At 42.0% G+C, this 26,267-nt stretch overlaps 1 protein-coding gene across 1 annotated transcript in view; it reads left to right on the top strand.

The window, feature by feature from the left end:
- siah2l (seven in absentia homolog 2-like) overlaps window positions 1-26,267 on the top strand; it is a 63,949-nt gene that overhangs the window by 30,283 nt on the left and 7,399 nt on the right. Inside the window, exon 2 of the mRNA XM_083645269.1 lies at window positions 16,698-16,877. Within this exon, the coding sequence (XP_083501395.1) occupies window positions 16,698-16,877 (180 nt within the window). The remainder of the gene's footprint in view (window positions 1-16,697; window positions 16,878-26,267) is intronic.

Raw genomic sequence — 26,267 nt, 5'->3', positions numbered from 1 at the left:
ATTGTACTTACATATATAGTCTCCCAGAACAGACAAGTTGGCTTTCTCAATTTTCTCAGGTCTTTATCTCTAGAGCATAAACTTTACAGGCCTCTAAGGTCTCATTCACACACATTGTGAACGATTCTGCTTCTGATAAAAACCCCATCTAACGGTCAAATGCTTCCACCATATGTGTATAGCTGCATTCGCCAGAAGTAGATGAAACAGTCTGTTTTAAGAGACTACTGAACAAAGGATCGTCCCCCCTCCCGCACAGCCTCTAAGGATTTTATTTATTTACCTAGGTTCTTAATTCTCTCTAACTGGTAGGCCTACACAATCTGCAGCAGAATATCTGTTACATCAATAATATGATTAGTTACCGAACTCAGTTACCTTATAATGTTTAAATGATTTCCACCTAGTGGATCCTTGAGGCTCCAACTTGCCTCTTAATCAAATTTCCCAATAACACCATAGCGATCTTTCTTCCACGCTATTCTTTATGCTCTTTTAATCATTCGGTAACCAATCATCTATTGGGCACAATTAACACACAACACACTTAGACTTTTGTATTTCTAAATAATCAAATTACAACTCACCTTGGCTTCCCATTTGCTTCTCGCCGGCCTGCTCTGACTGTGTTGTTGTTGATTTGCGCGCTCCACAGGAATTCAGGTCCGACGTGAAACAATGGCCCAAACCACAGGCCCAAAGCCTGCCCAACTATACCACTATACTTCCCCCCTCGACACGGGTTTCGGCAACCAAACTGTGGTGAGATATTTCGTTTTAACCTTTAAATAAGTCCATTTACTAGAGAGTAAATTGTAACATAGTTTATTTACAAAACAAAAGTCCACACACGGATCCGGATCACTGCCTGCTCACACTACTTCCTTAAGATGGCAAATGACCCCGAACAAAGGATGTCTTACTTCTTTATAACCTTTGGTCTAGGCTCCGCCCAGACACTGTGTCTGCAGTTCACAGCGCCCTCTATCTTCCTGGAGTAGTAATGAACAGGATTATTTATCTACAACAGTAATGTTATGCATAATGTTAACACATAAACATTATACAGTAATGTTATGCATAATGTTAACACATAAACATTATACAGTAATGTTATGCATAATGTTAACACATAAACATTATACAGTAATGTTATGCATAATGTTAACACATAAACATTATATACAGTAATGTTATGCATAATGTTAACACATAAACATTATACAGTAATGTTATGCATAATGTTAACACATAAACATTATACAGTAATGTTATGCATAATGTTAACACATAAACATTATACAGTAATGTTATGCATAATGTTAACACATAAACATTATACAGTAATGTTATGCATAATGTTAACACATAAACATTATACAGTAATGTTATGCATAATGTTAACACATAAACATTATACAGTAATGTTATGCATAATGTTAACACATAAACATTATACAGTAATGTTATGCATAATGTTAACACATAAACATTATACAGTAATGTTATGCATAATGTTAACACATAAACATTATATACAGTAATGTTATGCATAATGTTAACACATAAACATTATACAGTAATGTTATGCATAATGTTAACACATAAACATTATACAGTAATGTTATGCATAATGTTAACACATAAACATTATACAGTAATGTTATGCATAATGTTAACACATAAACATTATACAGTAATGTTATGCATAATGTTAACACATAAACATTATACAGTAATGTTATGCATAATGTTAAGTTAACACATAAACATTATACAGTAATGTTATGCATAATGTTAACACATAAACATTATACAGTAATGTTATGCATAATGTTAAGTTAACACATAAACATTATACAGTAATGTTATGCATAATGTTAACACATAAACATTAGGGGTGCGATTCTTAATGCCACGATTCCTAGATCAATTCCCAACTCCCAAGAATCGATTCTTCAATTTTTTTCTCATTCCCTCCTCCCCCTCCGCGCTGCTTCCTCACTGCCGCTCGCCCTTTCTGGCTTCCGTAGTTGTGGCTAAAAGGCTAGGCTAACGTAGTTAACTAGTTCTTTCTGGCTTCCGTAGTTGTGGCTAAAAGGCTAGGCTAACGTAGTTAACTAGTTCTTTCTGGCTTCCGTAGTTGTGGCTAAAAGGCTAGGCTAACGTAGTTAACTAGTTCTTTCTGGCTTCCGTAGTTGTGGCTAAAAGGCTAGGCTAACGTAGTTAACTAGTTATTTCTGGCTTCCGTAGTTGTGGCTAAAAGGCTAGGCTAACGTAGTTAACTAGTTCGCTGCTACTTCTATCTGCAAGACTTGCAAAACTAAAATTAAGTACTGCGGGAACACAACTAACATCATAAAGCACGTGGCACGATTTCACGAAGAGCTTTTGAATGAAGATGAAAAGACAACACCAGGCGCAGCTGCACTGCACGACTGTAGCAAACATGTCTTGGACATAAACAGAGTGAAATATGGAATTATTTTGCTCATGCTACGTTGCTGACAATAGCCCACGGACACAACATAGCCCGTCTGTAAACAATGTTTAAAAGTCACGCAGGCGAAGGGAGCATGGATGGGAAGGGAGCCGACACGTCCAGCTTGGCCAAACTGATAAACATCCCGACTTCTTCAAAGAGCAACAGGTTAGCGAACATACCAGTACATTACATTCCCTCAAATAAGTCAAGTCAAACTGTGTCAAAGTCAAAGTGTTATTTATTATTCTTTGTGACAAGTGAACTTTTTTCACCATCGGTGTTTGATGAGGAAATGCGCTGAGTATCAGTATCATGACTGACAACAGTGTCAGTCATGACACTGTTTAATGAGTGATTAATATCTGGTTGCAAAAATATCACAGAAATCACATAGGCCTGAACGATATGAGGAAAATCTGCGATGACATTGTTCAATATACATCTTCTATCGCACCTTTCCCCCAAATTGTGCAGCACTACTCCACAGTTCAGACTACATTTTTTAGTTCCAGCATTGGTTATCGCTGCCTGTTTGGTAGCTGACGAGAGAGACTTGCTGTGGTGAGAAACCCAGGCTGGTGATGGGAGTTGCAGTAATGTTAGCTTGACGAGCAGCAGCGCTTTGATGTTTGCCTCCTTATTTGCGCATAGCTCGTTAATGCCGCCGCCTCTCTCATGTTCAGAATATTGACTGTTCTGACACTACACAACCTGCATTTTGACTGTTCTGACACTACTACACAACCTGCATTTTGACTGTTCTGACACTACACAACCTGCATTTTGACTGTTCTGACACTACACAACCTGCATTTTGACTGTTCTGACACTACTACACAACCTGCATTTTGACTGTTCTGACACTACACAACCTGCATTTTGACTGTTCTGACACTACACAACCTGCATTTTGACTGTTCTGACACTACACAACCTGCATTTTGACTGTTCTGACACTACACAACCTGCATTTTGACTGTTCTGACACTACTACACAACCTGCATTTTGACTGTTCTGACACTACACAACCTGCATTTTGACTGTTCTGACACTACTACACAACTAGGGATGGGCATCGAATTTCGAATTTTCGAATAATCGTTGTTATTATCAAGGTCGACTTTTATTATTGAAATTCGAAATTCGATTTTTTTTTTTTTTTTTTTTTGAGTGAAATGTTGCATTGTCTCCCCTGATTCTAAGTATAGTCAAATCGCTTGGTTTGAGCAAGTAAAACAATTTTTATAAGCATTTTAAGCAAGGTTTATGGAAAAATGAATGGCGGATGAAATCCCATGAAGAGGGAGAGGGGGTGACTTTGGCACCCCTTTGGCACTCAGACCTGAGCCTACTAAATATTTAATGAACCACTCATGATTGTCAAAACTGTTTTTTATTTTCGAAAATGTCAATGTCATGTAACATGTTGTTTACTTCAGTGGTGCAATGCTTGTTTGAGCTAAAAATCCACAGCAGAAGCTTTTTATATTAATTACCGTAAATTCCGGACTATAAGACGCACCGGTCTATAAGCCGCGGGACCAAAATTGACTATTTTTTTCTTCTATAAGCCGCACCGGTCTATAAGCCGCGGGTGTTTTGATGTTTAATTACCATATGAAAGGGTTCGTGCACAGAGAGGAATGTCGGGAAAGAGATGGCTGTTTGGGGAAGCTCCCATTTATTAACATTTCAACAAAACAAAACAAAAGTCAGGTCACTAATCCCCAGACAAAATCACACAACAATAGGCTATATGTGCAGCAAACCTGTAACCAGAGAAGTCAAGTCACTAATCCTCGTCTTCCTCTTCTTCCTGCGTACTGAAACCACCAAAGTCCTCATCTTCAGTGTCGGAAACGAACAGGTTCAGGGTGGCTTCGTCAACCACTCTCCTCTCTCCTTCATTGTCACTCAAAACCAACGAACTCCTCTTCGTCACTGTCGGCATCGAACAGCCTCTGAAGCCTCTGACGGCCCTCAGCGCCAGCTGTGGCGGCGTCATCCTCTTCATCCCGCAGCAGTCCAGCGTTTTGGAACCCGTTGGTGATTGTGGATGTTTTCACACTCCTATAATATTCCGTGCTGAGACAGTTCCTCCTGCTGCACCGTCCAACGCCTCACCATTGACTCATCGATGCCCAGGTTACGCGCGGCTGCTCTGTTTCCCTCTTTTAATGCGAGATTGACTGCTTTCAACTTGAAAGCTGCGTCGTGTGAATTTCTGCGTACCTTCCCCATGGTAAGTGAGAGTGTTGCTTCTACTGCTCGTTCTCATGCTGTCGAGAACGAGCAAAGCTTTTTTTTGGTGAAAGAATCCTCCAGGGCGCTTCTTGTTAACAGTCCGAGTGAGTGGCAGGTCGAACGTCAAAGGCACTTCATCCATATTTATGATCTGCTCCGGTTCGATGGAATATTCCTTGATCTTCCTTTGTGTGAATTCGCCGAAGTTTGTGATTTTCTCCTGGTAGTCGGGGGAGGGAGTTGATGGCCGAGTGGCCGTTTGCTTACCGTAATTACCATATGTAAGTGGTCACGCACAGAGGGGATTGTCGGGAAAGAGATGGCTGTTTGAGGAAGCTCCCATTTACCGTATTACCGTAACATTTCAACAAAACAACATAACACAACACCACCGTTGTTTATTTTTACAGTGCACACAGTGTCCGCGGTGTGGTGAAAAGAGGGCAAGAGAGGAAATTAAAACAGAAGTGGATTTATAGTTAGAAAGAGTGCTAAAAAAGAGAGATTTTATTTGTATTTTTTTTTTTTTTTCTGAAAAAAATCCATAGATAAGACGCACCGTTATATAAGCCGCAGGGGCCAAAAAACGGGAAAAAAGCCGCGGCTTATAGTCCGGAATTTACGGTAATAAAGCCGTAGACTTAGAATCAGGGGAGACAATGCAACATTTCACTCACAAAAAAAAAAAAAAAAAAAATTACATTTTTTAATTTTTTTTACATTTTTATTTTTATTTTCGAATTTCGAATTAAATTCGAATTTGGCCAGCGAATTTCGAATAGTGTTTTTGCTAGAAATGCCCATCCCTATACACAACCTGCATTTTGACTGTTCTGACACTACACAACCTGCATTTTGACTGTTCTGACACTACTACACAACCTGCATTTTGACTGTTCTGACACTACTACACAACCTGCATTTTGACTGTTCTGACACTACTACACAACCTGCATTTTGACTGTTCTGACACTACTACACAACCTGCATTTTGACTGTTCTGACACTACTACACAACCTGCATTTTGACTGTTCTGACACTACTACACAACCTGCATTTTGACTGTTCTGACACTACTACACAACCTGCATTTTGACTGTTCTGACACTACTACACAACCTGCATTTTGACTGTTCTGACACTACACAACCTGCATTTTGACTGTTCTGACACTACTACACAACCTGCATTTTGACTGTTCTGACACTACACAACCTGCATTTTGACTGTTCTGCACTACACAACCTGCATTTTGACTGTTCTGCCACTACACAACCTGCATTTTGACTGTTCTGCACTACACAACCTGCATTTTGACTGTTCTGACACTACACAACCTGCATTTTGACTGTTCTGCACTACACAACCTGCATTTTGACTGTTCTGACACTACACAACCTGCATTTTGACTGTTCTGACACTACACAACCTGCATTTTGACTGTTCTGCACTACACAACCTGCATTTTGACTGTTCTGACACTACACAACCTGCATTTTGACTGTTCTGACACTACACAACCTGCATTTTGACTGTTCTGACACTACACAACCTGCATTTTGACTGTTCTGCACTACACAACCTGCATTTTGACTGTTCTGACACTACACAACCTGCATTTTGACTGTTCTGACACTACACAACCTGCATTTTGACTGTTCTGCACTACACAACCTGCATTTTGACTGTTCTGACACTACTACACAACCTGCATTTTGACTGTTCTGCACTACTACACAACCTGCATTTTGACTGTTCTGACACTACTACACAACCTGCATTTTGACTGTTCTGACACTACTACACAACCTGCATTTTGACTGTTCTGCACTACACAACCTGCATTTTGAGTGTTCTGCACTACACAACCTGCATTTTGACTGTTCTGACACTACACAACCTGCATTTTGACTGTTCTGACACTACACAACCTGCATTTTGACTGTTCTGACACCACACACCTGCATTTTGACTGTTCTGCACTACACAACCTGCATTTTGACTGTTCTGACACTACACAACCTGCATTTGGACTGTTCTGCACTACACAACCTGCATTTTGACTGTTCTGACACTACACAACCTGCATTTTGACTGTTCTGCACTACACAACCTGCATTTTGACTGTTCTGACACTACACAACCTGCATTTTGACTGTTCTGACACTACACAACCTGCATTTTGACTGTTCTGACACTACTACACAACCTGCATTTTGACTGTTCTGACACTACTACACAACCTGCATTTTGACTGTTCTGACACTACTACACAACCTGCATTTTGACTGTTCTGACACTACTACACAACCTGCATTTTGACTGTTCTGACACTACTGCACAACCTGCATTTTGACTGTTCTGACACTACTACACAACCTGCATTTTGACTGTTCTGACACTACTACACAACCTGCATTTTGACTGTTCTGACACTACACAACCTGCATTTTGACTGTTCTGACACTACTACACAACCTGCATTTTGACTGTTCTGACACTACACAACCTGCATTTTGACTGTTCTGCACTACACAACCTGCATTTTGACTGTTCTGCCACTACACAACCTGCATTTTGACTGTTCTGCACTACACAACCTGCATTTTGACTGTTCTGACACTACACAACCTGCATTTTGACTGTTCTGCACTACACAACCTGCATTTTGACTGTTCTGACACTACACAACCTGCATTTTGACTGTTCTGACACTACACAACCTGCATTTTGACTGTTCTGCACTACACAACCTGCATTTTGACTGTTCTGACACTACACAACCTGCATTTTGACTGTTCTGACACTACACAACCTGCATTTTGACTGTTCTGACACTACACAACCTGCATTTTGACTGTTCTGCACTACACAACCTGCATTTTGACTGTTCTGACACTACACAACCTGCATTTTGACTGTTCTGACACTACACAACCTGCATTTTGACTGTTCTGCACTACACAACCTGCATTTTGACTGTTCTGACACTACTACACAACCTGCATTTTGACTGTTCTGCACTACTACACAACCTGCATTTTGACTGTTCTGACACTACTACACAACCTGCATTTTGACTGTTCTGACACTACTACACAACCTGCATTTTGACTGTTCTGCACTACACAACCTGCATTTTGACTGTTCTGCACTACACAACCTGCATTTTGACTGTTCTGCACTACACAACCTGCATTTTGACTGTTCTGACACTACACAACCTGCATTTTGACTGTTCTGACACTACACAACCTGCATTTTGACTGTTCTGACACCACACACCTGCATTTTGACTGTTCTGCACTACACAACCTGCATTTTGACTGTTCTGACACTACACAACCTGCATTTGGACTGTTCTGCACTACACAACCTGCATTTTGACTGTTCTGACACTACACAACCTGCATTTTGACTGTTCTGACACTACACAACCTGCATTTTGACTGTTCTGACACTACACAACCTGCATTTTGACTGTTCTGCACTACACAACCTGCATTTTGACTGTTCTGACACTACACAACCTGCATTTGGACTGTTCTGACACTACACAACCTGCATTGTGACTGTTCTGACACTACACAACCTGCATTTTGACTGTTCTGACACTACACAACCTACATTTGACTGTTCTGACACTACTACACAACCTGCATTTTGACTGTTCTGACACTACTACACAACCTGCATTTTGACTGTTCTGACACTACACAGCCTGCATTTTGACTGTTCTGACACTACACAACCTGCATTTTGACTGTTCTGACACTACACAACCTGCATTTTGACTGTTCTGACACTACACAACCTGCATGTTGACTGTTCTGACACTACACAACCTGCATTTTGACTGTACACCCTGCATTTTGTGGCCCGGGCTTGGTGTTCTGCGGTTGCCCCTGACATGTAGACAGCCTCTTTCTGCATTAGCCAAGCGGCTAGCTCTGCCTGCCTGCCTCCCAGAGTTTGTGGAGCTGTATCCACCACCAAACTAGTTTTCAGGTAATGTTAGTGAGCGTGTGCCTGCTTGTGAATGTTATTTCTTAGCACACAAATTATTGTACTCAGTGTAAATGAATGACAGTAATTATTATTAAACTGTGGATTGTGCAGGAAAGATGATTGCATTTTACTATTGCTTATAATGTAATGTGTAATGTGTTTGGACCCCAGGAAGACTAGCGGTCGTCTTGGCAGCAGCTAATGGGGATCCTTTTCATAAACAAACAAACAAATGAGGCGATTTGCTGTATCCAACGGTATTTATTCCAAACACTCCAACTCTCAACATTACATGCTATGCATGTGGCTAATCTCTTCTCGTAGCTTGCTTCAAGTGAACGGAGTTAACCCGGAAGGAAGCTACGGCAACTCTCTAGGTGCGCAAGGCTCTGTCGGGCCCACGGCACGAGGTGAATGTCTCATATTAGTCTCTAGTGGTACGCCACGAAACTATGAATAATTATGACATTTTGAAACTAATTTCCCTGACTTTTCCAAAACTCTCCAAAAAGTATTTTTTTCTATAACTTTTCCAGGGCCTGGAAATTGGATTTTAATTTGTTTTACTTTAAAAAAATGTTTTAATAACAGTACGAACCCTGTAATTAGTTTGGTTGTACTTGTACTGTTAAGTAACTTGCAAAATAGTCTTAAAACCAGGGCCCGAAATTAACTTTTTGACCCACCGGCCAGTGGCGGGTAGATGGAAAAAATCTACCCGCCAAGCATATTTCTTACCGGCCAAAAAAAACACGCATTTTTGTGTCACATATATCCATATATATAAATTTTTCTCAGTACATTTCAAGTAGATAAGGTATTACGTTGAAGAATACACACTTAAATAAGAGGCCAGAGAAAAATTTGAAGCAAATTATTTTAATATATTGATTGATGATTGATTAATCAATACATGTCAAGTCAATCTTATCAATACATGTCAAGTCAAATCTTATCAATACATGTCAAGTCAATCTTGAGCTTAAATTGTAACCTAATGTTAAACATCATCAGACTCTTCACTCTCTACCCTCTTTGCAGGATTTAACAGAACAGAAGTAAATTTGAAGGTTTTGTAAACATAACTCCTCAGACTCCTCACCCTCTCTCTACTTCTCCTCTTTGCAGCCAATGGCTCTGTTCATGGTCACGAACGGCTTGGTCACGAACGGCTTCCAGCTTCATTGATTTACTACCGATGACAAACGTGTTGTTTCTATTTTTCTTTTTGGCATACTTGCGGCACACGGAACAACTCATCACTACAGACTGGCTACAGTATGATGCTGGGGCTGTACTACAGCCCCAGCATCATACTGTAGCCAGTCTCTTGAAACACTGCTATCGCCAAACTTCCACTCCTCTCGAAACTTTCTTTTGTTAGGTGGTCCTGCTCTCGCTGCCGCTTCATCCTTTTCGTCGGAGAAAGCTGCCGTGGGTTTTCTTTTTAGCGGCCGGCTTACTCCCTCGATATGGTTCCACATTGTAACCCATTTAACGTTATATTAAGCTAACGTTAGCTTAGCTATAGCAGGCGGACCGGCGTAACGTTAGCTCCCTGCAGTGCAAGCAGGCGCTGCAGAATGCAGATGGCCACGGCCAGTCAGGACAGAAGAGTAGCGGATGTGAGGTCCGTAAACAAGCCAAAAATGAGGCCGGAGATGACGCGCAAGGAGAGATTGGGGGCTGCAATAAAGGCGACTGTCGTAAGACCAAAACACACCGCAGTTTTAATTATTTTACATGACTATTTTGTTACCTGCCACGTGGTGGACAGATCTCTCATGTCACTCGCCAAAGCTAAAATATGCCCGCCATTGGCGGTTGACGGGCTCTAATTTCGGGCCCTGCTTAAAACCAATATGAAAAAGAATCGTGATAAAATCGTGGATCGTGATCCTGCCCGGAAAAAATTGTGATATGATATTTTTGCCATACCGCGGTGGTTGGTGTTACACATGGTGGTCGGGCATATGCGTTGTGCTCATCTCACGCAACGCCATTGTTTCTGGTCAACGTGTCTTGTTTCTGTTCTTCCGAATGTGTAGTTACGGGTTTCCACCCGTAGACACAACAGAGATGGCGCTGTTTCCCCGCTGGAAAGCGGAAGAACACCAATGGCCATTTTCAATGGAAAAGACAGAAATTACAATACAGCTCTTGCATGTTTACAAGGGCTCGGTATTGGAAACTACGCAATATTTGGGAACACAAACTAGTATACTTTTCAGATAACAACCTTGTGAGGAAAGTATGTACTGTTTTATTGTGATTGCTACATTATATTGAACATTTAAGGCCATTTTAGGCCTGAAACACGATATTTTAGGCCTGCAACACGATATTGGGGTGCTACTTCGAGACTCAAAATGAAGAATGAAGGCTGAGTCTCACGTCAAAGGTAGCATTTTGCACAACCTGCAGAAAGGAGATTGACGTGTATACGATGGGGGAGTCTCCACTCGCCAGCCACTTAAGAAATAAGAGTTAGCTAAACATATCTAACTTAACAGCAGCCAAGTAACAATACATCATGTTATAATTTACCGTAAATTCCGGACTATAAGCCGCGGCTTTTTCCCCGTTTTTTGGCCCTGCGGCTTATATAACGGTGCGGCTTATCTATGGATTTTTTCAGAAAAAAAATAAAAATAAAAATAAAAATCTCTCTTCTTTAGCACTCTTTCTAACTATAAATCCACTTCTGTTTTAATTTCCTCTCTTGCCCTCTTTTCACCACACCGCGGACACTGTGTGCACTGTAAAAAAAAAACAAAGGTGGTGTTGTGTTATGTTGTTTTGTTGAAATGTTAATACGGTAAATGGGAGCTTCCTCAAACAGCCATCTCTTTCCCGACAATCCCCTCTGTGCATGAACCCTTACATATGGTAATTACGGTAAGCAAACGGCCACTCGGTGACCTCCAAAATCGATGGATTTTACAGGTTACACAGCTTCATCAGCACATTTTATGTGCATTGCTTTGCTGCTTGTTTTTTCGATTATTTTTTTGTAAAGCACCTTGAATTGCCTTTGTGTATGAAAGGTGCTATATAAATAAAATTTGACTTGACTTGACATCATTTGGCGGAAATCAACCGGTTACTCCTACCGGTTCAAAGTTCATTACAGTAGCAGACCGGAATCACAACAAGAGGAGCAGTAGCAGCAAAGGCTCGTGCACTACCGGTAACTCTCTCTCACTCACCATGGGGAAGAAACGCAGAAATTCACACGACGCAGCTTTCAAGTTGAAAGCAGTCAATCTCGCATTAAAAGACGGAAATCGAGCAGCAGCACGTAACCTTGGCATCAACGAGTCAATGGTGAGGCGTTGGAAGGAGCAGCAGGAGGAACTGTCTCAGTGCAAAAAGACCAAAAAGTCCTTCAGAGGTCATAAAAGCAGATGGCCCGAACTTGAAGATTCCCTTGAAGATTGGGTGTTGACCCAGAGAGCAGACGGCCGAGGTGTTTCCACCGTGCAGATCCGACTGAAGGCCAAAACAGTCGCCACCGAAATGAAAATTGAACATTTCAGAGGTGGCCCATCTTGGTGCTTCCGATTCATGAGACGAAAGGGACTGTCCGTCAGGGCGAGAACTACTGTGTGCCAACAACTCCCTCCCGACTACCAGGAGAAAATCACAAACTTCGGCGAATTCACACAAAGGAAGATCACGGAATATTATAGGAGTGTGAAAACATCCACAATCACCAACGGGTTCCAAAAGGCTGGACTGCTGCGGGATGAAGAGGATGACGCCGCCACAGCTGGCGCTGAGGGCCGTCAGAGGCTTCAGAGGCTGTTCGATGCCGACACCGACAGTGACGAAGAGGAGTTCGTTGGTTTTGAGAGTGACAATGAAGGAGAGAGGAGAGTGGTTGACGAAGCCACCCTGAACCTGTTCGTTTCCGACACTGAAGATGAGGACTTTGGTGGTTTCAGTACGCAGGAAGAAGAGGAAGACGAGGATTAGTGACTTGACTTCTCTGGTTACAGTTGTTTGCTGCACCTTCACCTAAAAGATGAAGACAAGGATTAATGACTTTTCTGGTAGGCTCACTACTGTTGACTGATTGTTTTATTATTGTTTTACAGTTATTTTGTTTACAGCCGTGACTGCACCTTATCCTGTGTGATATAGCCTATTGTTGTGTGATTTTGTCTGGGGATTAGTGACCTGACTTTTGTTTTGTTTTGTTGAAATGTTAATAAATGGGAGCTTCCCCAAACAGCCATCTCTTTCCCGACAATCCCCTCTGTGCACGAACCCTTACATATGGTAATTAAACATTAAAACACAAAAAAAAAAAAAAAAACATTAAAACACCCGCGGCTTATAGTCCGGTGCGGCTTATATATGTAACAAATAGGCAATTTTGCTGCTGCGGCTTATACACCGGTGCGCCTTATGGTCCGGAATTTACGGTAAATTATATTTGGGATATAAGGTAATTGTTAATTAAATGCACCTGGGGTGCTTGCATCCCCCGAAGATAATGTGAATTAACATTACGCCCCAAATAGTGATTGTTACAGTTATTATGGGCAAGTAAAACATCTTGGTTGAGTTTAGTTTGTGATTTATTTTTTATGTGGTGAGGGTAACTGGGCTTCACCATAGGAAGCAAGCCTCTGACCTGGGGTCAGCGTCTCTATCCACAAAACCAGGCCTTCTATGTCACTCAGTAGCAGCTCTGTGACCAGCGGCTTGCTAACCTGTGTTCACTAGGGCAGTGGCTGCCAACCTTTCTTGTCTTATGTACCCCTTGAGCTGTTTTGCCATGCCAATAGTACCCCCTTCATGTGTGTACTTTGTACCGCAAGAAGACTGTGGCTGTGGTGGATGCGTGGACGTACGAGTAGCCTAAATCCATACAAAATATATTTGTCTGCGTGTCACTGAACTGCCAGTGTTTGGGCATGGCCTCTTTTTTTCTTTTGTCACCGAGCTTCTCTAAACCTGAATCTGGAGTGACAACAACTAGACGTTTGAGCCGTTTATCTATGGTGGATGCTGCTGTACTGTAGCTGTTAGTTTGCGTGGTTTGACATGTGTGAATGTGAACGTGACCTCGTGTAAGTTGACACCTGCCCGAAATAAATTGTAATCCCCAATATTTCCAAGTACCCCCTACAAGCTGTACCCCTAGGGGTACACAACACATACCCCTGGTTGGGAAACACTGCACTAGGGATAGTTGTGATTTTTTGATGTGGGGTTGTATGAGGTACTTGCATACAGTCAGTGTACGAGAACGCTCCCAATTTGGAGAAATGGAGACCGGCTGCATCAGGCAAGTAGAGCTGTCTGCTGAGTGTGAACAATGAGCAAAAACAGAAAAAACAACAGAAAAAATGCATAAAATGCCTCTATACTGCTCACCTGGCGCAATCCAAGTCTCCACAAGCCCTGAGACGCCAAGTTGACTTAAAAATACAACATTTACACCCTGTTTTTAGCTGAAATCTTCAATGTAGCTAGATGGTGTAGAGCCTCACTTCTTCCCCCACTTGTTCTTGCCGCACCTGGCTACAGCGAAGATTTCAGCGAAAAACAGGGTGTAAATGACATCTTTTCAAGTCAACTTGGCATCTCAGGGCTTATGGAGAGTTGAATTAAGCCAGGTGAGCAGTATGGAAGCATTTTATGGATTTCTTTTCTCTTTTCTTTTTACATTTTTGCTGATGGCCCCCTTCACACTCGGCAGACAGCTCTACTTGCCTGACGCAGCCCGTATCCATTTCTCCAAACTGGGACGGCGCCGGCTGCATTCTACTGCATGTGGTACACTGACTGAATATGAATATGAACCTGTGACCCTCGTGTTGAATTTTACTCTTAAAAAGCTGTATATGAACCCTGTAAATGAAATGGAACCATCATTAATGGTATTGGTTAGACCTGCTATACTTCCTGCTTTACCACCTCAAAACGGGTGTTGTGAAAATGGTCTATTGATGGAGATGTAGTAGAGTAGAGTAAGAGGTTGTTGGTGATATTATTGGTAACTTACATTTCAGAAAGTGAGAGAGGGGTGCGTGAGTGTTTGCGCGTGTGTGGGTCAGGTGTGTATTGAAATTCCATCTTGTTCCAGCAAAGTTTTAATTTGCCACAACTTATAGAATGTGTGTGTGCGTGTGTAGTTGTGGTTCGATGCTGTGCCCGGCTTCCTGCCTACCCCTCCTCAGGGAGCTGGCTCAATGGCGCTGCCTGTTGGGCTGGCCCCGCCCCCGCGTTGCGACACCGCTACCCGCTAACTCAGCTAACACAGGACAGCAGGGTTCAGAGGTCAGGGGCGGGGACGGTCGCCCCGTCTGCCGTGCCAAACCTCAGCCTGGCAGCAAGGTGAGTCCCGGGAGTTACCCAGCATGCTGTTCACCATACCAAACTGCTACTTCTGGTTAGCTCGGGCTTGTTAGCTTGGCCAGAATAAAACTACAAAGACAGACCTCATCAAAGTCACATACAGGATTTACAGATTTAAAGGATAAGTTTACCCAAAAACTAAAATGTTGTCATTATCTACTCACCCCATGCCACATGTCTGTGTGTGTGTGTGTGTGTGTGTGTGTGTGTGTGTGTGTGTGTGTGTGTGTGTGTGTGTGTGTGTGTGTGTGTGTGTGTGTGTGTGTGACCCCATGCCGATGGAAGAGTGGCTGAAATTCTTTAGTCCACAAAACATTCATGGAGGTTCGCAGCAAACCACTGTTGCAGAATTTTCTAATTGAAGTGGATGGTGACTAACTTTCGTAAAAAAAACACATTAAAAAAACAGGGGGAAAACCAAACTAAATGTTTCCATACTGCTCACCTGGCGTAATCCAAGTCTCCACAAGCACTGAGATGCCAAGTTGACTTAAAAATATGTCATTTACATCCTGTTTTTAGCTGAAATCTGCACTGTAACAAGCCCTCCAGGTCTTGTTCTTCTTGCCTCTCTCTCCCTACAGCTACAGTGAAGATTTAGGCTAAAAACCTTTGTGCTTATTTTTGATATTGTCTGTTGAGACTAAGGACCACAAGGAAACAATTCTTTGACTTTATTTTTATTGTGATATCCTTGATGTTTTTTAAGATTCATGTCTTGTGCATTGTAAGTGTCAAATAAACTAAACTAAACTAAACTAGTCTATACTAGTCCATACCCGGGATTGGGTGCGAGCAACTGAGCAGGAAACAGATTTCACCATTGTGTGAGAGTGTCTAGAGATTACAATGGAGTAGCTAGCAAGTTTGGTAGTCACAATTGATTAGCTTGCTAACGTGGAAAAACACAATTTTCTCAGCACCTGCTAAACTGAGCGGGAAACTGATTGAAATCAGCGTACATGTTAGCTAGCGAGTGTTTCTGTCTCTCAGTGGTGTTTTGAGAATTTGTTGAATGGCGTGAAAAGGTAGAAGCCCCAACTATGTGCAGACTTCCAGCGATGCGCTGTGCAGACTTGGCAAAAATGCTCATGCTGGTTAAACAACTTAAATGTGGGAAAACCTGTGCCAATGCTCAATGTCCATGTGCAGTTTCAGATTGACCAACATGCTGAGGAAATAAATGGATGCAGACAGAAGGACAGTTGTCCTCATTTTATAGTAGAACGAATATGGAATAACGAGCAATTGGGGGGCATGGTGGTGGCGCAGTGGTAGCGCTGAGACCTCACAGCAAGAAGGTCCTGGGTTCAATTCCCGCCTGGGACGCTGAAGGTGTGCCCCCTTTCCCTTTCCTCAGTGCCTATGGCCCAAGTGGGGTTCTCAAAAAGGGCCTTTCTGTGTGGAGTTTGCATCTTCTCCTCCTGCTCCCCTGGGGTTTCCTCCAGATAGGAACCCCCTGCTAAAACATGAAAAAACAAAACAAACAAACAAAAACAAGCAAATGTGACATAGACTAAAATAGTGAAAAAGTCATTTTTCATTTCAGCTCAACTTTAACCCTCTGTGTGCTTGGTGTGTTCCAGTACTCTGGGGCGGGCTGCCTGTTGTCTCTGCACCACAGTGAGAAGCCGGAGCACGAGGAGGTGTGTGAGTTCAGACCCTACACCTGTCCCTGTCCTGGGGCCACCTGCAAGTGGCACGGCTCCCTGGACCAAGTCATGCCCCACCTGATGCATGCACACAAGTCCATCACCACGCTACAGGTCAGTCACTCATCATACTGTAGGACTGTCAACAAATATTTTTAATTCCATTATATAACCAAATAGGGATGCACAATATTGATATCGATCCAACAAATTATTGGCCGATATGGGCCATTTACGTTGTTTATTATTAAGAACTTATTTTTAAATACAAAAATGTGAAATTATCATCGGTTATCGGCCATGAGAAGCAGATACTTACTGGTTATTGTATTGGCTGAAGAAAATCCATATCGTGCATCCCTATAATCAAAATGTAAAAAACAACAACAAACATACCATTGTGAAAATGTGGAGTCTAGACCTAATTTCAATCAGGAAAACTATCCAGTCAAGCCATCTCCTTTCCTTGCTTTGCCGCTGAACCAATCATCTAAGCCAGGCATGTCCAAAGTCCGGCCCGGAGGCCAATTGCAGCCCGCAGACTGATTTTAAGCTTGTCTCTCAAAATATACTATATGTGGCCCTCCACACAGTATTGGTTAATCAAGCAAGTTCACTTTGCGTTTTTTCCATTCACCTAACGATGACAGCACTATCATACGGTTTGTAGACAAGCACCAAGTAGGAACTATGCAGATGGTAAACAAAATCCTTAGAGTACAATTGTATTGTATTGTATTTCTTTTTTATCGCTAGTACCGCGGCCATCTGCCTGGCGAGACACACGTCATCACTTTCTTTGATTGAGAATTAAATGTAGGTCAACCTGAAATAAGCGGATAAATCAACAACAACCATGTGGTGATGATGACAGAGAGTTCACACTCCGACTGTCAACGCTGCAGAGAGACTGAGCAGTCTACAAAGCCTCATTTGGATATACTTCAGATTTTGGCCATTACACGGCAAAACTGTGGAACCTTAAAGGTCCTATCCGTAAGTTCTAACTATTACTGACACTGGTGGCAGTTAGAGTAACTGCAGGCGGTGTGTGAACGAGCTGACGCGGGGGCACCGCACGCGCACAAGCAGCTGCCTGGCAACAGCAGACTGTTGGTTGCTTTGTAACGTTAACTCATAAAAGTCACTGGAAAACGGCAACCTGGACAATTTATCCGTCAGATCAGCCTCAAGATGCCCAGGAAGGATTCTGGATGAATTATCGGACGTTATTGTGGCATGTTTGGTCGTGTTTTGGATGGATAATGGAAATGGATATGATATTCACGTTGTCAAACGGAACAATCAAACAAATCTTTCATAAGCGTAACAGTAACGTTAGGCATATTTACGACTGTTTCATTCATTATCCATACAAGACGGTAACGTTATTAGTGGAGCTCGGTGGTCATTTCTATAAATGTAAATCAATATTAGTTAGCCGCAATTAGCATCAAGCTAACGTTATACTAATGTGCAGTCCCACTGCAGCTACAGTAACTGCAGTCAGAGCCTTCTCCCCCGGTACCGTCTAATAGTTGACCAAACTGAACAGTTAAACAATGTACTGTAAGCATAACAGACAGTAACATTAGCCCCCGTTCACACAGCACGCCGAAGCAATGCTCAACCGAAGCTGTACCCACAAGTTTCATTTCGGCCTCCTTGTTAACAGGTGAAGCCGTTCACACCACCCGCACGCGTGCCACGCTGACGCCGTGCCGAAGTCACGCTCACGGCGGGTTCAAGGAGCGAGAGTAGGCGCTGAGAGGAAAAGAGAAGGCGTCTTGTGTGAACAGTAAGGCATACGTTCAGCTTGTGCCTGCTTCAAGCTTCAGTTCTGCTTACGTTCGGCGTCTTGTGTGAATGAGGGCTTAGGCATGTTTACGACTGTTACATTCATTATCAACACAAGACGGTAATGTTATTAGTGGGGCTGGGTGGTAATTTCTATAAATATAGCTCAATCTATTAGTTAGCCGCGTATAGCATCAAGCTAATGTTATAATAGGCAGTCTCACCACCGCAGCTAACTGCAGTCAAACAATAATGCTCCATGACCATAAGCATAACGGTAGTAACGTTAGGCATATTTGCGACTGTTGCATTACTTCACACAAGACAAGACGGTAATGTTAGCGGAGTTTCTGACCAGGTGGTAAATCCATTAGCAAGTAGCTAACGTTATCTGGTCAAAACCACATTACAGCAGCTACAAGCAGCAACGTCCCTCCATGAACCGAAAACAAAAGTCCCGACCCCAATGTCGGTCACATTGCTGCTGTCTGGCCAGACGGGCTTCACTAGATAAATATTTATTTATTTTTGTGTGGACTTTTTTCTGGAGTCTGTGTTGTTGTTGTTTGCTTTTGCTGGCAGCTAGCGACAAACGTAACGTTAGCCACTTCCTGTTAGCCATCTTCTTCGTTGGTATTTCGTCACATCCGCCAAATTTGCCGGGAAAGTATAACCTGTGACCAGCATGAAAATCCTGCAATATCTTTGCAATGGGTGAACGCACAGACGCAGCTGGGCTCGTTTTTATGCCTCCGCCGGCGATAGCCAGGCCGGAGGCATTATGGATCCGGGTTGTCCGTCCGTACGTACGTACGGCTGTCCGTCCTTCCGTACGAGGTTCGTTAACGCGATATCTGAGGAACGCCTGGACGGAATTTCATCAAATTTGCCTCAAACATCGACTTAGACTCAAGGATGATCTGATTAGATTTTGGTGGTCAAAGGTCAAAGGTCGAGGTAACTGTGACCTCTCCAACGCCATTTTCAAGCTTGTTAACGCGATATCTCAGGAATGCCTTGACGGAATTTAATCAAACTTGTCTTAAACATCGACTTGGACTCAAGGATGAACTGATTAGATTTTGGTGGTCAAAGGTCAAAGGTCAAGGTCACTGTGACCTCTCAAACGCCATTTTCAAGCTTGTTAGCGCGATATCTCAGGACTGCCTTGACGAAATTTAATCAAACTTGTCTCAAACATCGACTTGGACTCAAGGATGAACTGATTAGATTTTGGTGGTCAAAGGTCAAAGGTCAAGTTCACTGTGACCTCTCAAACGCCATTTTCCAGCTTGTTAACGTGATATCTCATGAATACCTTGACGGAATTTCATAAAATTTGCCTCAAACATCTACTTAGACTCAAGGATGAACTGATTACATTTTGGTGGTCAAAAGTCAAAGGTCAAGGTCACTGTGACCTCTCAAATGCCATTTTCAAGCTTGTTAACGTGATATCTCAGGAATGCCTTGACGGAATTTAATCAAACTTGTCTCAAACATCGACTTGGACTCAAGGATGAACTGATTACATTTTGGTGGTCAAAGGTCAAAGGTCAAGGTGAGCTCTCGAACGCCATTTTCAAGCTTGTTAACGCGATATCTCAGGAATGCCTTGACGGAATTTAATCAAACTTGTCTCAAACATCGACTTGGACTCAAGGATGAACTGATTACATTTTGGTGGTCAAAGTTCAAGCTCACTGTGACCTCTCACACACCCAATTTCCAAGCTCTGTAACGCAACATCACAGGAGCGCCTTGACGGAATCTCTTCCAATTTGCCTCAAATGGCGATTTGGACTCCAGAATGAACTAATGCGGAGGCATAAGTCCGCGTTGCGGTCGTTCTAGTTTAAGTTATGGAACGGCACATTCACTCATTGGTAATAGAAAACACGTTGTGAACATTTATTTTCCAGCCAAACTTATGGATAGGACCTTTAAGATAAGTTTAATGTCAAGGCAAAGATAATTGTTGTTCCATGAGCACAGCTCGCTTGGAGTAGGTCTGGGTATCGCCACTCATTTCCCGATTCGATTTGATTGTGATACACAAGCTGCTGATTCAATCCTATTTTTGATTCAATATTGATATTGCAGTTACAATACCAATTTAGCTTGGATATGAAAGAGATTCTCTTCTCATGCTGTGAATTGTACAAGGAATGCTCTAACCTTGTGCATTATTAAAAAGACTTAATGTTAACACCTTGATTGCCAGCGACGAGTGTAGTCGTCAAACACAATCCAGCTGTTCACTGCCAGCGACGAGTTGACTCGTCAAAAAAATCGTTTTTTTTTTTTTGACGGTGGGATGTGCATCGAACCCTTTTACATCTCTTATATAGGTATTGGACGTGTACAACGTGTACAACCCATTCCACCGACCCACTAAGTGGTGACAGTGCTTTCCTGACTAGAGGAAGGCAAGCAAAAAGCAGTGTGACTGAAGCCATTCTCATGAAGGTGGATTGGCGAAGGCGCTTTCATTTCGCGCTGATTGCTGGCGGTGCGGGATTGCGGGTGGGACACACTTTGAAACACGCAGCATAAATATGACCAGAATCGCAAAAGCTTCATCAAAGCCCTCAACCAAAACTCCAAGAAGCGAGCGAGTCTAACCAGACTTCCTCAAAGAGCGGCCGCACAGACAGGCTCACACCCGCACAGCAGCAGCAAAGCAAACTGGTGACAAGCGGGGACTGCCCCCTAGTCCGACACCAAATTGGAAACAAATCCCATTCTAAAAGGCTTTTAGAATGGGATTTTCAACCCATTCTTTTTTGTTTCTTTTTCGCTATAATTTAGAGTAATTTAATTTCTATTCAGAAATTTATTTGAGAGGTCGAGAGTATGAGAAAGTGCATTTGCAAAGGTAGGAAAGTGCTTGTGACATGGCGCTGCAGCCAAAAAGAACGCCCACAGGAGGGAGGAGTTGAGCAGAGGGAAGTTTACTGCTGTTATGGAGGAAATTACTGTTCAAAACTATTGTTTAGGTCTTACTGATGCCAAAAATGAATGGTTAAAGTGACTGTGCTATCGAATTTCACAAAAAGCCGTTTATCTCTAAATATTTTTTCTGATGCTGAAACCATGCTGTATTCAACTGCTAATGCTTACATAACTACTAACTCTACAAACTAACTCTTTTAGACAGAGAAAGCACACATTCTATTAGTTCTTTTTAGATGATTGGTGTTCACGAAGTCGTAACAGAAGAGAAACCTCGGCTCTTGTAAAATGAGCCTAGAATCCTCAAAAACCCCCCTGGCAGAAGCTATCTACAGCAAGAAAAAAACGGCTGGCAGTCAATGTGTTAAAGAGCATGGTGCAGGTAAAAAAAAATCTGAATTGACATTTTGGGCTCATGATTACAGTGAAAACACTCCAAAAAGACAAAGACCCCCCCCCCCCCCACACAGGCCCCCAGGGTATAAATATGGAGGAAAAGGTGGCATTTTATAAATGGGCATGTGACATAACAACAGGAGTGACATCACAAGAGGAGAATGTTCTGCTGAGGCTGACACAGGGATGCAAAGTCATGGAGAGTGAAAAAAGGCGGATACCAGGGCAGACATAAAACCACTCAGAAATCCTCATATTTTGGGCTGAAAAATGTGACTGTCACCTAAAGGTGACTATTTTGCATCCCTGTGACATCACAAAAGGTAGTTCCATGAAATGGACCAGTGCCCCCTGCTGGTTACAAAAACTAGTCTAAACGGTCTAAACGCAGCTATGTGTAATTGAAAAAAAGTTTTTTTTCCCCCAAATCCCATTGCTATATACCCCTTCCACATATTAATTAGGGCTGTGGCTATTCACTTATCTCCCGATTCGATACTATCACGATTCTTGGGTGCCGATTCGATTTATATTGCGATTCTTAAGTATTGCGATTCTACGATTATTGCGATTCGATATTACGATTTATTGCGATTTTTGTTTATTTTTTTCTTTTATTTTTTCAGTTTGTTTGCTTTTTTACACTAGATTAGAACATGGGAAAAGTTGAATCATACACTAGAGACTGTATATTATATATCATGAGTAGGGCTGGGCGATATAGTTAAAAACAGGGGCGGACTGGGATCATAATTCAGGCCGGGCATTAGATACAAAGCGGGCCAGGCCGATATGGGCCGACGCGCGTGAAATTTGGGCCGTTTGAAGCCCAATTTGGGCCGTTTGAAGCCAGATTTGGGCCGTTTGAAGTCCAATTTTACAATGAGATGCACCCACTTTAACCCTGAAGTGTAATTATTACTTCAGACTAACTAATAAAGTAATAAAACCACTAGTAAACCAGTAGGCAGCGCCTGGCCTGCTGTTCAGTGAGTGGCCTGACTGCAAGCACCCAAAAAAAAAAAAAAAAACGTTTTTTTTGCGATTAGCGATTCTGGAATAAAAGATCGATTCAAAAAATCGTGACATTAAAAATTGCGATACTTAGGTGAATCGATTTTTTTCCCCCACCCCTAATATTAATGCAATGTGGTCTCCAACCTGCACCATGCCCTTTAACAGGTGTATACCAGATCTCGTTGCGCTACAAACTATATATATATACAGTATATATATATATATATATATATATATATATATATATATATATATATATATATATATATATATAATTAGTATATGTATATATTTTTGATTGATTGATTTATTTATTAAGGTGTCATGCACTCGTCGTGCCCAACCCAAACGGGTTTCCAAGACACACAATAAAAAAACAATAATATTACAACATTGACACATGTACAGTGGTACAATTAAATAAAACAGGTTGTAGGACAGTGTTCTGCTCAGACAGCAATACAGAGCAATACAATTACTAATTACTAATTACTACTCAATTACTAAACAAAGAGTTTTGTCTTTTCTCCCAAGCTTTACAAATAAACTCTGCTGTGGGGTAGGGGTGTCAAAAATAATCGATTATAAGATGCATCGCGATGCAGACCTGCACGATTCTGCATCGATTCACAAATGTCAAAAATCGATTATTAATTATTATTTTTTATTTTTATTTTTTTTATATAATCAAATAAAATATAATGGAAGTACATGCAGTTGTTTATTTTAATTATGGATCATAATACAATGCAATTCTAAATGCACTTTTATTTTAAATGTAGCCACACAGTGAGAAAAAATAAAGTGAGAAAAAAAATCATGTATTCGGGAAAAAAAGTGATGCATCGATTTAAGATGCATCGAGATGCATCGATAATCGTTATCGAATCGTAGCCCTCTGAATCGTAATCGAATCGTGAGGCCAGTGAAGATTCACAGCCCTACTGTGGGGAAGGTTCCTTTTTTTTAAGTTTCACATAATCGTCCAATTCAAAGAAGTCAGCATAAATGGAGGACATTTTACTAAAGAGTACTTCCCTAGCGTCATCATAAGCAGTACAGTAGAACAGGAAATTTATATATATATATATATATGTATATATATATATATACAGTATATATTCATTCATATATATACAGTGTATATATATATATATATATATATATACACAGTGCATATATATATACAGTGTATATGTAGCGGCACTGCACAAAAGCAAAAAGCCGCTGAGAGGCTGAGGTAGGTCTTGTTGGTAGGTGAATTGACGCGCTAAACAAAAATAATTCGCTGAGATCAAAAAATACGTTTTGAAGTTTTATTACAAAGAAAAATTAATAAACTCAATACAACGTACAGGAAAGTATATCAAAGTAATCACAGCGATCAGAAACTAAATTGCGGTCAACAAAAATTACAGCGACCTACTCACTCCCCTCTTTCCTCCCCAGCAACAGGTGAACAGGTGCATAAATCAACTGAGTAGATGGATATCACCGCCCCCATTCATTTGACCCAATTACCTCTATCAATCACTGCCATAATGGAATAACAAACAAACAACATAACCAAAATATAAACAAGCACAATAATCAATTTTCTCAAGTCATTATAATTCTCCATAAATCAATTCATGGCTCTTACAGTATATATATATATATATATATATATATATATATATACAGTGTATATATATATATATATATATATATATATATATACACATACACACACATATACATATAAGGGCGGGGGCGGGTCAGCAGTGGGGTGTGGCTGCCTGGCTCGGAGGCGGGAACTTGACCAGGTGATGGGGGTTTTGAGCGGTGCAGCGTTGCAGGGAGGAACAGGGATCGGGCTGTTTGCCAATCTACAACAGACGGGCTCCCTCCTATGAGCTTGGGAGTGATCCCGGGTGGGGGGTCTGGGGGTGATCCACTGCGGCATCCCCCACAAAACACCTTCACTCTTTTCGCTCTCCCCAAAAATAACAAAATTAACTTATGAGTGCACCTCCAGGCAGGATCACGCTGTCCTGCCTGCAGTTGCCGTCCTTGGAGCTTGACCTGTGAACAAACCTTTTCTGTCCTTCCTTGTCGTGATTGCCCGTCGTCTGCTCTCATTTTCTGCCTCTGGGTCGTGCGGGCGTGCCCCCCTGCTGTGCCCACCAGCTCAGTGGCCTTGTGGTTTGAGTGTCTGCCCTGAGACTGGGAGGTTGTGAGTTCGATCCCCGGCCGAGTCATACCAAAGACTATAAAAATGGGACCCATTTGCCTCCCTGCTTGGCACTCAGCATCAAAGGGTTGGAATTGGGGGGTTAGATCACCATATGATTCCCGAGCGCAGCGCACGCTGCCGCTCACCGCTCCCCCAGGGGATGAGTCAAATGCGGAGAACAAATTTCGCACACTCAGGTGTGTGACAATCAGTGGGACTTTACCTTTACCTTTACTGTCCCGCCCGTGTGTGTTGACCTGGCCTGCGGGTGGACCTGGCACCTGCCGGGCACTAGACAGGCCCCTGCACTGCCAACTCATAACCCCACACAATAATAAATGCATCTACATTCTCATCACCGCTATCACCATCATAACCATTTATTACTCCCCCTACCTCTCATTCATTCTCATTACTCAGTAACTGCCCCTGTTATAAACCTCACCTGTTGTTATCTCACCTAATCATTCATGTCACATTACATTACACACTAGCTAACCTCCCAACTCAATATAAACTGCTGCACTGTACTGTCTTTTTGTTGTTGTTATGTTGTATTGCACCACTAAAAGAAAAAAGAAAGATCGTTATCGGCATTTATCAATCGATATCAGTTCCTTCAAATGAATATCAATTTGTAGGAGAAATCACATTTTTTAACCCAGCCCTAGGTTGGAGCATTGACTTCTTTATAAAACTGCTCTCTCAAATCAAGCAATTTGATTGGTTCACAGCTGGGGTATATTTAGCGTATACCACAGCTAGAGCCGCAACCCCCGAAACACTCTGCATCTGTGAAAAGAAATGGTAGCCTGCTAGCCCCGCAAACTGGAACTCCTAAGCAACCCGTGTCACCATCATCATCATCATCATCATCATCAGTATATAAATGGGAGCTGGAGCTCTGTCCCACTGTGGTTGTCCCACTGGGATGTCATAAATCCTACTGTGACATCATCCGTGATGTCATAAATCCCACTGTGACATCATCAGTGATGTCATAAATCCCACTGTGACATAATCAGTGATGTCATAAATCCACTGTGACATAATCAGTGATGTCATAAATCCAAGTGATGTCATAAATCCCACTGTGACATCATCAGTGATGTCATAAATCCCAC

The sequence above is a fragment of the Poromitra crassiceps genome (assembly GCF_964638095.1).
Source record: "Poromitra crassiceps genome assembly, chromosome: 1".
Taxonomy (NCBI): domain Eukaryota; kingdom Metazoa; phylum Chordata; class Actinopteri; order Beryciformes; family Melamphaidae; genus Poromitra; species Poromitra crassiceps.
This window is presented reverse-complemented; position numbering and strand designations above follow the sequence as displayed.